At 36.4% G+C, this 15,760-nt stretch overlaps 1 protein-coding gene across 1 annotated transcript in view; it reads right to left on the bottom strand.

The window, feature by feature from the left end:
- Positions 1-401: 401 nt before the first annotated feature.
- The window catches only part of KIF18A (kinesin family member 18A), a 76,906-nt gene continuing 61,547 nt past the window's right edge, over positions 402-15,760 (bottom strand). Inside the window, exons 14-16 of the mRNA XM_047071089.1 lie at positions 9,015-9,122; positions 3,226-3,335; positions 402-1,033 (exon numbers count right to left, since the gene is read on the bottom strand). Coding sequence (XP_046927045.1) covers positions 951-1,033; positions 3,226-3,335; positions 9,015-9,122 — 301 coding nt within the window. The 3' untranslated portion in view covers positions 402-950. The remainder of the gene's footprint in view (positions 1,034-3,225; positions 3,336-9,014; positions 9,123-15,760) is intronic.

The following is a 15,760-nucleotide window of genomic DNA, read 5'->3' on the forward strand; positions in this document are numbered from 1 at the left end:
ATGACTAAATTAAAGGTCCTAAGATGTTTCAACTGGTTGTTAAGTGGTTGTTTGTTCTGGTGGAACAGTTCCCAGGCCACATAAAATTAAAAATGTGCTTGATCAAATATTTGTTGCACTCAGAAGATGAACAGGTCAAACATGGCAAGTGAACAATATGATTAATTGCAGCTCCATATATTTCCTATAGGAGAAGGAATGATTAAAAACATTGTCTCACTATCATTAAGGAATCTAAGGATTATTTTCAGACTTGGTGCTACTGCCATATACCTTGATCTAAATTGAAATACAAATCTACAAAATTCACATGTTACACAAAATGATAGTTTAAAGTGTGTAAGGGGTGGTAACAAGACAGAAAAGCCAACATTGTAAAATCTACATCTTTAATATACCGAGTAGCAAGGAACAATATTAGTATTTTATTCATGAAGACTACTTAAATAATCTTTACAACAACTTTATGGGCACATATATGTACATTTGTACATCAAAGTATTTTTGGAAAGTAAAGTCACATGTGATTAAAATAATGTAAGACTAAACATATCCTGTGCCATAATTTTATCACTTCTAAATTCTCATTTTAAAACAAACAGTAAGGATAATGTAACTCACTATTATTTTCTAAAATGTCCTAATCAACTTGTAGCATAGTAACACTGATCTGCCACCATGCTGACTTAGGGATCTCAAAGGGTAACAAATATGTTAGTAACTTTATTAAACCATAACTTTTTCTGTTGAAATTTCATATTTGCTTAGAATACAAAAGAATAAAACAGAAAGAACTTCATCTTCTGCTTGTTAAAGTAATTAGGGTAAACTGAGCTTTATTTAAGATGGTCTTCTTTCAAAGGTTTTAAATAAGTTCCTGAAAGGGCACTGGCAACAAATCTTTTTAAAAGGAGACATGTCAATTTCGTTTTCCTTGATTTTGAAGTGACTTATCTTAGACTTCCTTTTGAAATACTTCTTCCAAATTTTCTAACCATGTTTGCCTTTACTTTATGGATGTTTCTTTTATAGTCTAGAAAGGAAAAAAAAAAGACATATAAATATGGTAAAAGTATCATTCAAAAATAATTTTCACTTTTCATTCAACGTATAAAAATTTGTTAAAAATTATAACCAAATAAGAAAAATTTATTTTTAAAATTCATAGTTGTTAACTAACATGATTTAAAACATGACATGAAAGAAACATTAACAACATTCATTTAAAAATAGGAAATCATTTCTCCATGTTGTCAACTGAGTTTGACAGGTATCAAGTAATATCACTGAATAAACCACTACATTTACTTTTGTTCTTTTTCAACTATTCTACAAGCATTGCTCTCTTTCTTTTTTGCATCATTTTTTCCCCTCATTCTTTGGGATTACTTCCCTAAGACTTTTAAACTTTCATATTTTTCCTATTTAAGAATATAATTTGCATCTAGTACTTCCCTAAGTGCTAATCCTGATCCCATAGCCCTTATTCCTTTTCCTGCCACCTCTCAAATGTCCATTCCTCTGGTTCTTCATAAGCCTTCACCATGACTGCTCAACCAAGCCGTTAAAAACAGTGCCACTGACTTCTTTATGGATCAGCCTAATCTCTTATCCATTTTCCTGGTTACATTAGGTTTTAGTTTCAGGGGCACGTAGTCTCTTGACACTCTTATTTCTCAGTAAATAGCAGTTACCTTCTTTCCCACTGATGTTCCTTTGTTTTTTTATTTGTACATTGTTAGTTGGAAAACTCAGATAAACATATTCTAGGAAAGGCAGCTCTAGTTCTCTCTTACTTTTCTAATAATTTCTCATGTGTATTTGGGCATTTTCACTTGGCTATCCTAATACACATAAACTATTACTGCCCCTTAAACCAATACTTCTTTCTAAGTACTCCATTATCCTTAATAACACATAATCTTTTAACTTAGCTTTAGCTCCTCTTTGCTCTGGCAAGCACTGCAGTTTAGTATCAACTCCTACATTCTTCTCTGTAGAATTTTTTAATTCACCTCTCTTTATACATGAGATATTTAATGCATTTTTATACCACTCTTAGGAAATAAGCATATTAGGAAAACCAAATCTCTATTTGAGAAATATCATAAATTATTTAGTTGTAAATTATGATTTCCTGGGGAAATTTTTCAGGAGACCAATGGGGCAATATATATCTATACTAATTGCACATACACATTTTTAAACATTATTAAGTTTGGCATGCTAACCAAATAATTGTAGTAAATTTTACATTTCAGGACTTTTTTGATTTTTAAAATTTTCATTAAAGACATTTCCATTGAACTTAAGGATGCCACTGGCTACCACAAAAAGTAAGGGTTTATCGATACAGTTCGGCAAAGCTATTGAGAGATTTTGTATTACTCTAATAAAAAGGATTGACAGGGAAAAAAAAAGTTTTCATGTTATTCTTAGAAACCCTCATTATCTCATGAAACCCCTTTCAATCCCAAGCACCATAATTACAAGTTACTTTAGGGAAGACACCAAACTGGGTCTTAAAGATCTTGCTATCTGTCACAGAACCTAGCATATAGTCAGTGCATAGTAAAGAAATACTTCCTAAATGAAGTCTTATGAATTACAGTGTCAGAGAGACAAAGGTCTAGACACCAACGCCCAAATGCTGGTTTGTGCTACTCCCTCTACTTTTACCAAAGATGTGGTTTTGTTACTACAGATTCATGTCACTGCCATATGCAATTGAGAAGATGTAGCTGTCTCCATCAGCATCTTTTGCAACTTGCTAATGTGGTTTACAATATGACTGAACTAGATACAGACTGAAGCCTGGCAATAATTAAACTAATGATTCAGAGGCCAAATTATTAAAAATAATAAGCTAATAAATTTCAAGTAAACTGTAAAACACAGTTAATCATTAACTTATTAAATAATACATTTAGCTAATTATTTCAATTATTACTTAAATTATTTATGAATTCTTCTGCAGTATGGGTGTAAAGAATACTGAGTTAGAAGTCTGGCTCCACAATGAAATATCTGTGTGATCTCAGGTAAGTGTTTTCTATTTTGTGTCTTAAATTTTCTTATCTGTAACATGGAAAGTCACACTTACCATGTAGTAAATGCAATGGGTAGATAAAAGGAGATTCTTATGAGAACACTGTAAAAAAAAATGTACTATACATATGTTTGGCAATCATGTTATTAAATCTCAAATTAAGAGCTGAGACATACCTGCTGTTGGTCTGTTTTCTTGTAAGTGCTTATCACTTGCATTATCTTGTCGAACACGTTTGGCAAATCCAGAATTTACCTCCGCAGTTAATGAAGTATTTGATGCAGAACTTGAGGGAAAAAAAAAAATTATTTTAGTAAAGCATTTTTTATATTTGAAGTTATAATACATATTCTACATGCAATAAAGATTAAAGAGAAAGTGAAATAATAAAACAGTTAAATTGCAAAATTCCATAAAATTGGAGGTACTAAACACATTTTTGGCCCATAGGGAAATGTAGTGATTTTAATGATGTTTACTCAAGTTGGAGATTATGTCTGTAGGTATATGTAACAAGTCTGTAACAAAATATTTTCAGAGTGCCCTGCTAGAATATAAGCAAACTCTATTATTCACAGTGTAGAGATAAAGAGCACCCTGCAAGAGGTTAAAAACCAAGTTCATATTATACATTTGGAGCATGAACCTTAATCTGGAGAATATAAACAAGTGAGATTTTTGGAAACCTTGTTTTTATATCGAAGCATGGTAATAGACTGAGAATCTCTCTCTGATTACTACAATTATAGAAACTGAAATGAAAAGAATGGCCTATTTTCATTTGTTTTATCTTAAAAAAATTTTAAAGGGTCAAATTTCTAACTCAATTTGAGGTGACATATTATGACTAAACACCTACTACTATGGCCTCATGTTATAGGATATACAAATAAGTTAGGCATTAATAACCCCTGTCCTGAAAACTTACATAATGAATTTATGGGGAGTGGGGGACAAGTAAGACAAATACACAAAATAATACAAGGTAAAGCAAAAAACAGTGCTGTAGGTTTTTAAACTATAAGGAGCTGTAGGTTCCTGATTTTAAAAGTAGAAAAAACAAAACAACTGAAAGATTGTGGATAAGAGGAGTTTGATCTGGGTCCTGAAAAATAGCAATCCAATCCTTCTTAATCCAAAGAGGATCAAGTTTTAACAGGCAGGGTTGGGATCCAGTGAAGGATAAACATCCCCCCTTCATACTGATTCAAATAAGCTAATTTAGGGAGTTGCTGATTAAAAAAGATATCATATGCCATTTTACAAGTTGATACTAATTTGAATGTGGGTTGCATTAACACTTGGGGGCTTCCCTGTTATGGCAACAGCTTGCTCTAACCAAATAGTAAACTGATGTGGGTGTGTTTGTGGAATAGGGAGAAGATGGATCAGTTGTATGGCAACTGACAGTGGTCAGAAATGGCAACTTACCATGATAGGAAAGAAAAACAGGCATGAGCACACTGAGTGCTGGCAAAAATAAATCAACCTATGTACCTCAATTTTTCTAGAGCCTGTGAGAAAAGTAATTATGGTACTCCAAATGTAATTTTGCCTACTCTGTTCAAGAATATAAATTATATCTACTCAGAATGCTAACAAAAAAGTACTAGTATTATGAAAGCAAACAAATTTAGTTGTAGAAATTCTCCATTTCTAAATGGTGCTAAATAAACTAAGTTACTATAATTCTGTTTGGGGTACTAACTGCCCTTTTTGGATAATATATGTATCCGCTGTCTAAGGCAAAAATTCTTTTTTGGTCATTTGGTTATTTCAAGTATAGAGATCAATGTCATGGGTTACTTTTGATAAGAGTTAGTTTTCCTAACAATTTATCTTAAAATTATCTTTATTATTATGTGGTACGATTTTTCACTTTGATTCTAGGACCTCTGTTTTTACTCATAAATTGTTTTTACTTGAAAATTAGGCTTTCGAATAAATCTATCTGAAAGAATCTTCATATTTCGAGGAATGAAATAAAAAATAAGTTACATATTTATATATAAGTAAAATACCTGCAAACAGTTTTTTAGGATTTAGATAAAACAGTCCACTAACAAAATGTTTAAATTCATGTTATAAATTTATTTTAGATTTATGTTGGATCACAAAATAAAAAGACTTAAAATTGGTATGAGTGAAAATTCAAATTATGTTAAAGACTATACTGAGAAGAAATTTAATAACTCTTCTGGTTATGTGTCAAATATACTGTTACAACTATTAATGAAAGTAAAGATTTAACCCCTGTCCCTTATAAAAGTAGTATGTTTCTGCATTATGTTAACATAATGCATCTCATATTCTTTCAGTTGAGATAGTTTCTAGTTGGATTCATTAGATGTCTTTCAGAATTTTATTATGGTTTATTTTTTTTTTTTTGAGAAATAGAGAGCAGGGGAGGGAAAGAGAGAGAGAGTGAGAGAGGATTCCAAGCAGGCTTTGTGCTGTCTGTGCACAGTCTGATGCAGGCTCGAGCCCACAAACTGTGAGATCATGACCTGAGCCAAGATCTAGAGTTGGACGCGTAACCAACTGGGCCACCCAGGCACCCCTAGATGTCTTTCAAAACAAACCAAAAATGTATTATGAATGTGAGACTCATTTCTGGGTGCTAAGCTAGATTGTGAAACAAAGAAAAAAACCAACTAACCAAATAAACACAAAGCAAACAAACCTCCAAAACTCTGATTAGTATAATTTATAAGTACAATTTTACATATGTATATATTACATTTGATAGGTTGATTTATAGTTAAATCAGTGTGCTATAGTGGTATTAAATAATCTGAAATGATTCAAAATTTCATATTCTCAATTTAAGCAGTAACTAAAAAGTTGAGTTTCATAAGTTTTTAGAATATCTAGTGCTTTTTGGACTGTAATTTTTTTTTTCAGAGAGAAAAACTGGTACAAAATAATTAAAATAACTATACATATGGAGCCTTCCCTTCTTCATTTTTAGAAACCACATTAGAATACACATACACACCTAAATATGTACATAAAATGGAAAATATGCTAAGTGGAAAATACCAGAGTTTATTACTCTCAAACTCATGTAGGCTTAATTGGGGAAAAGGAAGATTAAAAAAGAAAAAAAGTAATTATGTACATTTCTAGCATTAATCTCTTTTAACCTTAGTTAATGGCAGGATCTAATTATTGGTACCAGAGGGAATGTAATAGAGCAATTAATAGGCTATGAGAAATCTTATTTTCTTCATATGTCCTTTAATATTATTTCGCAATATTAGCTGCTCATGTGGAAGCTCTTTAATTCATCTAAAACCACTCTAAATATAATTTTCATACCTGGACATTTCTTGAAAACTCATTTGATTTTGATAATGATGCAAACATTTTGAAATGATAATTAGCTATAAACTTTTGCTACATCTTAGTTAACACAAAAGAGCATGCTATCAGTGAAGAACCACAAGAACCAAAAATTCCAACACTAATTAGCAGAAAGAATAACACAATTGACGCAATGAAAATTAGTGATAAGATGGATGAAACATGATGGTTAGCTAGGCTCACTCATTAAATGATTGATACTCATACAGGAGCCAGACAAATTGCATCATTCAAATTTGTGCCACAGCAAAATACAGAAATTTAAACGTTATGGATAAAGACATTCTAGAAAAATCAATCCATGAATCTTAAATCTATGTTCCAAGGTTCTGCTATACTTTGGAAGGGAAAAGACAGATCTTAAATATGCTAATGAGGTAATACTCTATGTGGCACAAACAGACTATTTGTAAATTTGTTTACACTAGCCCAGATGATAAGAGGTTCATGGTGGAAAACAGTAAACTTGAAAAGAGTTATCCTATCTTAGGATCTTATACTCTTCCTCATAATCACATGTCAAAGAAAAAGAGATAAAGCAATTCAGTCATTTTATAATATAACCATTTACTACAATCTTGTCATTGCATTCAGTGTCGTGGGATATAAAGACTACAAAATGGACTTTGTGTCCTATAATTCAGTATATTTAAGATTTTTTCCTTGTCTTTGATTTTTAGTTGTTTTATTGCTATGTAACTAGGTATGTTTCTTGTAGTATTAATGCTGTTTGTGGTTTGCAGTGCTTCTTGAATCTGTGATTAGTTATCTTTTGTCAGTTTGGGAGAATTATTAGCCAGTATCTCCTCAAACACTGTTTTCCCCATTCTTTTTCTCATTTCTTTCTGGGACTCAAAATACACACATGTTAGATCTAATTGTGTCCCATATGTCTTTTTCACTCTTTTCCATATTTTCTATCTTATCCTTTTGCACATTGGTTTAGATAGTTTTCTGTCAATCTGTCTTCCAGTTCACTAAACTCTCTTCTGCTGTGTCTAATCTATTAAAAAAATTTTTTTTATTACTTATTTATTCTTAAATTCAGTAGATTTTCATTTTTCAGTTCTAGAATATTCATTTGATTCATTTTAATACAATACAGTTCTTTCGGAAATTGTCACTGTTTTGTTGAACTTAATCACAGTTGAATTTTTAAAGTCCCTACCTGATAATTTTAATATCTGTATCACTTATGGATCTTCAGTTTTCAGTCATTTGGTCCTGTCTCCTGGCATACTTGGTGATTTTTGCTTAAGTGCTAAACATGTAAAACAAACAAACCAAAAACCTGTATATGCTCTAGGTATACTTCTCCAGAAATTAATTTCTTCTGGCAAGCAGGCAGGACAGAATTAGATCACTCTGATCCAAAAAGAGACTGAGTTGTTGTAAGGTCTGTTTCAGGCTTTTAAGAACTGGTCTATCTCCAGTTTGCCCTACTCCTACAGCACAGGCCTTCAAGGGTCTCAAATAAAATCCTGAAGGTTTAACAGCACCTTTTCTTCTTGATGGATCCCGGTACAGTTTTTGTGTCCCAGCTGCATGAGAATGTCAAAACTCTACTTAATACTTCTGCTTCTTTCGGCTTTATTTCTTGGCCTCTTATGCCACAGAATTCAGAACTTGGCAAACATCTTGAGGGCAAAAGCTACATATAGAACTATTTTCTTTCCTTAGATCAGTGAGACTGCTGATAGCTGGAGTCTTCCATTTTGTGCTTGGCCTCTACACTTGATGCTTGGCAAATGCTAAATGGAAAAAAGAGGCAGAGAAGGTTTGACTCTCTATAGCTTGTCTTCCTTTCCTCTGCATCTTAGACCTTCAAGTCTTGGCTACGTTGGTTGTTCTCCAGTGCCTTTAAAGCAGCCGTTGGTTGTGTTTTATCAGCTTTTATAACTTGTTGATGGGTGGGCTCGGTCTGATATAAGCTACATTGTCATAGCCAGAAATAGAAGTCTCTTTGCTCATTACATTTTAGTCATATATCAAAATACATTTAGTCATATATCAAAATACATATTTTAGGACTGAAGCAATTAATTAATGTATAAAAAGAAAAATACCAAATGAGTAAAAGTTGTCACCAGAAGAAAAGTTAAAATTAAATGACATTTTTGAAGGCCAGAAGACTTTTCAACTTATTTTTAATTATCTGAGATATAGAATACTTTATGTAAATAGCAAGTGAAATACTTGGGATTTATCAAGATCTGCTTTTGATAATATAAATCCAGTGCTGCATTCAGAGCAATTAATTATATATACGTTTAAATATGAATTCACAGGGGGCGTTTGGGTGGCTCAGTTGGTTGAGCATCCAACTTTGGCTCAAGTTGGTCATGATCTCATGATTTGTGAGTTCAAGTCCCTCATATCAACTTTGTGTGGAAAATGTGGAGCCCGCTTCAGATTCTGTCTCCCTCTCTCTCTCTGACCCTCCCCTGCTCACACACATTCTCTTTCTCCAAAGTAAAGAAACATTAAATAAATATGTAATAATTCACAGTTTAATCACATGAAATAAAAAGCAGCTATAGGAAACAAAGTATAAAGATGACCTTATATAAATACTGAGTCAGTTTATGTTTAATTGTACCTTGTTAACTTCCGTTTCCTTTTGGCAGCCGCAGTCATTGCCATGTAGGATGGTACTATGCTTGGTATAGGCAGAGAATGTTTAGTTGAAAACGAAGAAGAGGCAAGCCTGTATATTAAATAAAAAATAAAATGAGTAATTTTGATTTGTACTATGGAGAAAAATGAACATACACTTTCATAATTAGAATATTATTTTGTATGAATATACAAAGAAAAATATTATTGTAGACTATAAAGCCTCTCTTGCTTGCCCTAGGGTTTTCTTCTCTCTTTTTTATCTCATAGAAAGAGTTGCTCTCAAGAGATTTCTGCATCCCAACAGCATAGAAAGGTGAAGGTATCATTCTTCCCATATTTGGATTACTTGTGATTAAACAGATGAAGTGTACAGGACATGAACTGAGAAGAAGTGAGAAGGCTGTTTGCTTGGATGACATGTAGTCAGCCATACCTTAGATATATGATGATTCAGGGTAAGCTGAGGTTCGCTGAACATGTATAAAAAATGTGAGGGGGATTCTGGGAAGATGGCGGCGTAGGAGGACGCTGGGCTCACCGCGCGTCCTGCTGATCACTTAGATTCCACCTACACCTGCCTAAATAACCCAGAAAACCGCCAGAGGATTAGCAGAACAGAGTCACCGGACCCAAGTGCAGACGAGAGGCCCACGGAAAAGGGTAGGAAGGGCGGCGAGGCGGTGCGCACTCCACGGACTGGCGGGAGGGAGCCGGGGCGGAGGGGCGGCTCGCCGGCCAAGCAGAGCCCCCGAGTCCGGCTTGCAAAAGCGGAGGGGCCTGACGGACTGTGTTCCGACAGCAAGCGCGACTTAGCGTCTGGGAGGTCATAAGTTAACAGCTCTGCTGGGAAAGCGGGAAGGCTGGAGGACAAAGGGAGGGTGAGCTGCGGAGCCCCCGGACGACAGAGCTCAGTTTGGCGGGGAAAAAAGGCGCTAGCCAGCGCCATCTCCCCCGCCCATCCCCCAGCCAAAATCCCAAAGGGAACCGGCTCCGGCCAGGGAACTTGCTCGCTCCGCGCGAACACCCAACTCTGTGCTTCTGCGGAGCCAAACCTCCGGCAGCGATCTGACTCCCTCCGGCTGCCACAGGGCCCCTCCTGAAGTGGATCACCTAAGGAGAAGCGAGCTAAGCCTGCCCCCCCTGCTGCCGTGCACCTTGCCTTCCCACCCCAGCTAATACGCCAGATCCCCAGCATCACAAGCCTGGCAGTGTGCAAGTAGCCCAGACGGGCCACGCCACCCCACAGTGAATCCCGCCCCTAGGAGAGGGGAAGAGAAGGCACACACCAGTCTGACTGTGGCCCCAGCGGTGGGCTGGGGGCAGACATCAGGTCGGACTGCGGCCCCGCCCACCAACTCCAGTTATACACCACAGCACAGGGGAAGTGCCCTGCAGGCCCTCACCACACCAGGGACTATCCAAAATGACCAAGCGGAAGAATTCCCCTCAGAAGAATCTCCAGGAAATAACAACAGCTAATGAGCTGATCAAAAAGGATTTAAATAATATAACAGAAAGTGAATTTAGAATAATAGTCATAAAATTAATCGCTGGGCTGGAAAACAGCATACAGGACAGCAGAGAGTCTCTTGCTACAGACATCAGGGGACTAAGGAATAGTCACGAGGAGCTGAAAAACGCTTTAAAGGAAATGGAAAACAAAATGCAAACCACCACGGCTCGGATGGAAGAGGCAGAGGAGAGAATAGGTGAACTAGAAGATAAAGTTATGGAAAAAGAGGAAGCTGAGAAAAAGAGAGATAAAAAAATCCAGGAGTATGAGGGGAAAATTAGAGAACTAAGTGATACACTAAAAAGAAATAATATACGCATAATTGGTATCCCAGAGGAGGAAGAGAGAGGGAAAGGTGCTGAAGGGGTACTTGAAGAAATTATAGCTGAGAACTTCCCTGAACTGGGGAAGGAAAAAGGCATTGAAATCCAAGAGGCACAGAGAACTCCCTTCAGACGTAACTTGAATCGATCTTCTGCACGACATATCATAGTGAAACTGGCAAAATACAAGGATAAAGAGAAAATTCTGAAAGCAGCAAGGGGTAAACGTGCCCTCACATATAAAGGGAGACCTATAAGACTCGTGACTGATCTCTCTTTTGAAACTTGGCAGGCCAGAAAGAATTGGCACGAGATTTTCAGGGTGCTAGACAGCAAAAATATGCAGCCGAGAATCCTTTATCCAGCAAGTCTGTCATTTAGAATAGAAGCAGAGATAAAGGTCTTCCCAAACAAACAAAAACTGAAGGAATTTGTCACCACTAAACCAGCCCTACAAGAGATCCTAAGGGGGACCCTGTGAGACAAAGTACCAGAGACATCACTACAAGCATAAAACATACAGACATCACAATGACTCTAAACCCGTATCTTTCTATAATAACACTGAATGTAAATGGATTAAATGCGCCAACCAAAAGACATAGGGTATCAGAATGGATAAAAAAACAAGACCCATCTATTTGCTGTCTACAAGAGACTCATTTTAGACCTGAGGACACCTTTAGATTCAGAGTGAGGGGATGGAGAACTATTTATCATGCTACTGGAAGCCAGAAGAAAGCTGGAGTAGCCATACTTATATCAGACAAACTAGACTTTAAATTAAAGGCTGTAACAAGAGATGAAGAAGGACATTATATAATAGTTACAGGGTCTATCCATCAGGAAGAGCTAACAATTATAAATGTCTATGCGCCGAATACCGGAGCCCCCAAATATATAAAACAATTACTCATAAACAGAAGCAACCTTATTGATAAGAATGTGGTAATTGCTGGGGACTTTAACACCCCACTTACAGAAATGGATAGATCATCTAGACACACGGTCAATAAAGAAACAAGGGCCCTGAATGAGACACTGGATCAGATGGACTTGACAGATCTATTTAGAACTCTGCATCCCAAAGCAACAGAATATACTTTCTTCTCGAGTGCACATGGAACATTCTCCAAGATAGATCATATACTGGGTCACAAAACAGCCCTTCATAAGTTTACAAGAATTGAAATTATACCATGCATACTTTCAGACCACAATGCTATGAAGCTTGAAATCAACCACAGGAAAAAGTCTGGAAAACCTCCAAAAGCATGGAGGTTAAAGAACACCCTACTAACGAATGAGTGGGTCAACCAGGCAATTAGAGAAGAAATCAAAAAATATATGGAAACAAACGAAAATGAAAATACAACAATCCAAACGCTTTGGGACGCAGCGAAGGCAGTCCTGAGAGGAAAATACATTGCAATCCAGGCCTATCTCAAGAAACAAGAAAAATCCCAAATACAAAATCTAACAGCACACCTAAAGGAAATAGAAGCAGAACAGCAAAGGCAGCCTAAACCCAGCAGAAGAAGAGAAATAATAAAGATCAGAGCAGAAATAAACAATATAGAATCTAAAAAAACTGTAGAGCAGATCAATGAAACCAAGAGTTGGTTTTTTGAAAAAATAAACAAAATTGACAAACCTCTAGCCAGGCTTCTCAAAAAGAAAAGGGAGATGACCCAAATAGATAAAATCATGAATGAAAATGGAATGATTACAACCAATCCCTCAGAGATACAAACAATTATCAGGGAATACTATGAAAAATTATATGCCAACAAATTGGACAACCTGGAAGAAATGGACAAATTCCTGAACACCCACACTCTTCCAAAACTCAATCAGGAGGAAATAGAAAGCTTGAACAGACCCATAACCAGCGAAGAAATTGAATCGGTTATCAAAAATCTCCCAACAAATAAGAGTCCAGGACCAGATGGCTTCCCAGGGGAGTTCTACCAGACGTTTAAAGCAGAGATAATACCTATCCTTCTCAAGCTATTCCAAGAAATAGAAAGGGAAGGAAAACTTCCAGACTCATTCTATGAAGCCAGTATTACTTTGATTCCTAAACCAGACAGAGACCCAGTAAAAAAAGAGAACTACAGGCCAATATCCCTGATGAATATGGATGCCAAAATTCTCAATAAGATACTAGCAAATCGAATTCAACAGCATATAAAAAGAATTATTCACCATGATCAAGTGGGATTCATTCCTGGGATGCAGGGCTGGTTCAACATTCGCAAATCAATCAACGTGATACATCACATTAACAAAAAAAAAGAGAAGAACCATATGATCCTGTCAATCGATGCAGAAAAGGCCTTTGACAAAATCCAGCACCCTTTCTTAATAAAAACCCTTGAGAAAGTCGGGATAGAAGGAACATACTTAAAGATCATAAAAGCCATTTATGGAAAGCCCACAGCTAACATCATCCTCAACGGGGAAAAACTGAGAGCTTTTTCCCTGAGATCAGGAACACGACAGGGATGCCCACTCTCACCGTTGTTGTTTAACATAGTGCTGGAAGTGCTAGCATCAGCAATCAGAGAACAAAAGGAAATCAAAGGCATCAAAATTGGCAAAGATGAAGTCAAGCTTTCGCTTTTTGCAGATGACATGATATTATACATGGAAAATCCGATAGACTCCACCAAAAGTCTGCTAGAACTGATACAGGAATTCAGCAAAGTTGCAGGATACAAAATCAATGTACAGAAATCAGTTGCATTCTTATACACTAACAATGAAGCAACAGAAAGACAAATAAAGAAACTGATCCCATTCACAATTGCACCAAGAAGCATAAAATACCTAGGAATAAATCTAACCAAAGATGTAAAGGATCTGTATGCTGAAAACTATAGAAAGCTTATGAAGGCAATTGAAGAAGATTTAAAGAAATGGAAAGACATTCCCTGCTCATGGATTGGAAAAATAAATATTGTCAAAATGTCAATACTACCCAAAGCTATCTACACATTCAATGCAATCCCAATCAAAATTGCACCAGCATTCTTCTCGAAACTAGAACAAGCAATCCTAAAATTCATATGGAACCACAAAAGGCCCCGAATAGCCAAAGGAATTTTGAAGAAGAAGACCAAAGCAGGAGGCATCACAATCCCAGACTTCAGCCTCTACTACAAAGCTGTCATCATCAAGACAGCATGGTATTGGCACAAAAACAGACACACAGACCAATGGAATAGAATAGAAACCCCAGAACTAGACCCACAAACATATGGCCAACTCATCTTTGACAAAGCAGGAAAGAACATCCAATGGAAAAAAGACAGCCTCTTTAACAAATGGTGCTGGGAGAACTGGACAGCAACATGCAGAAGGTTGAAACTAGACCACTTTCTCACACCATTTACAAAAATAAACTCAAAATGGATAAAGGACCTAAATGTGAGACAGGAAACCATCAGAACCTTAGAGGAGAAAGCAGGAAAAGACCTCTCTGACCTCAGCCGTAGCAATCTCTTACTCGACACATCCCCAAAGGCAAGGGAATTAAAAGCAAAAGTGAATTACTGGGACCTTATGAAGATAAAAAGCTTCTGCACAGCAAAGGAAACAACCAACAAAACTAAAAGGCAACCAACGGAATGGGAAAAGATATTTGCAAATGACATATCGGACAAAGGGCTAGTATCTAAAATCTATAAAGAGCTCACCAAACTCCACACCCGAAAAACAAATAACCCAGTGAAGAAATGGGCAGAAAACATGAATAGACACTTCTCTAAAGAAGACATCCAGATGGCCAACAGGCACATGAAAAGATGTTCAGCGTCGCTCCTTATCAGGGAAATACAAATCAAAACCACACTCAGGTATCACCTCACGCCAGTCAGAGTGGCCAAAATGAACAAATCAGGAGACTATAGATGCTGGAGAGGATGTGGAGAAACGGGAACCCTCTTGCACTGTTGGTGGGAATGCAAATTGGTGCAGCCGCTCTGGAAAGCAGTGTGGAGGTTCCTCAGAAAATTAAAAATAGACCTACCCTATGACCCAGCAATAGCACTGCTAGGAATCTACCCAAGGGATACAGGAGTACTGATGCATAGGGGCACTTGTACCCCAATGTTCATAGCAGCACTCTCAACAATAGCCAAATTATGGAAAGAGCCTAAATGTCCATCAACTGATGAATGGATAAAGAAATTGTGGTTTATATACACAATGGAATACTACGTGGCAATGAGAAAAAATGAAATATGGCCTTTTGTAGCAACGTGGATGGAACTGGAGAGTGTGATGCTAAGTGAAATAAGCCATACAGAGAAAGACAGATACCATATGGTTTCACTCTTATGTGGATCCTGAGAAACTTAACAGGAACCCATGGGGGAGGGGAAGGAAAAAAAAAAAAAAAAAAAAAAAGGACGTTAGAGTGGGAGAGAGCCAAAGCATAAGAGACTGTTAAAAACTGAGAACAAACTGAGGGTTGATGGGGGGTGGGAGGGAGGGGCGGGTGGGTGATGGGTATTGAGGAGGGCACCTTTTGGGATGAGCACTGGGTGTTGTATGGAAACCAATTTGTCAATAAACTTCATATAAAAAAAAATGTGAGATTTTCTTTAGTGAACCTATTAATAAATAAAAGTAAACACAGTAATCCTCTGATGATGGCTTGTATCATCTAACTTTGGAGTAGGTAGGACAAACTAAATATACCTTAAGGTTTCTTCTAGTCTACTGAGGGTCAATCAACTAAGATATCAAATTAAAGACTTTAAAATATTGTGTTAGTGGATTAATATTTATAAAAACAAGATTTAATGAAGGTAAAACACTGACTTTTGTAATCAAGATAGCATACTTGACTCATGAAATAGACCTTAAGTATAACTTAAGAAG

The sequence above is a fragment of the Lynx rufus genome, unplaced genomic scaffold (genome assembly GCF_022079265.1).
Source record: "Lynx rufus isolate CCGP_SWC_20201006 ecotype Redwood Valley unplaced genomic scaffold, mLynRuf1.p SCAF_9, whole genome shotgun sequence".
In the NCBI taxonomy this organism is placed as follows: domain Eukaryota; kingdom Metazoa; phylum Chordata; class Mammalia; order Carnivora; family Felidae; genus Lynx; species Lynx rufus.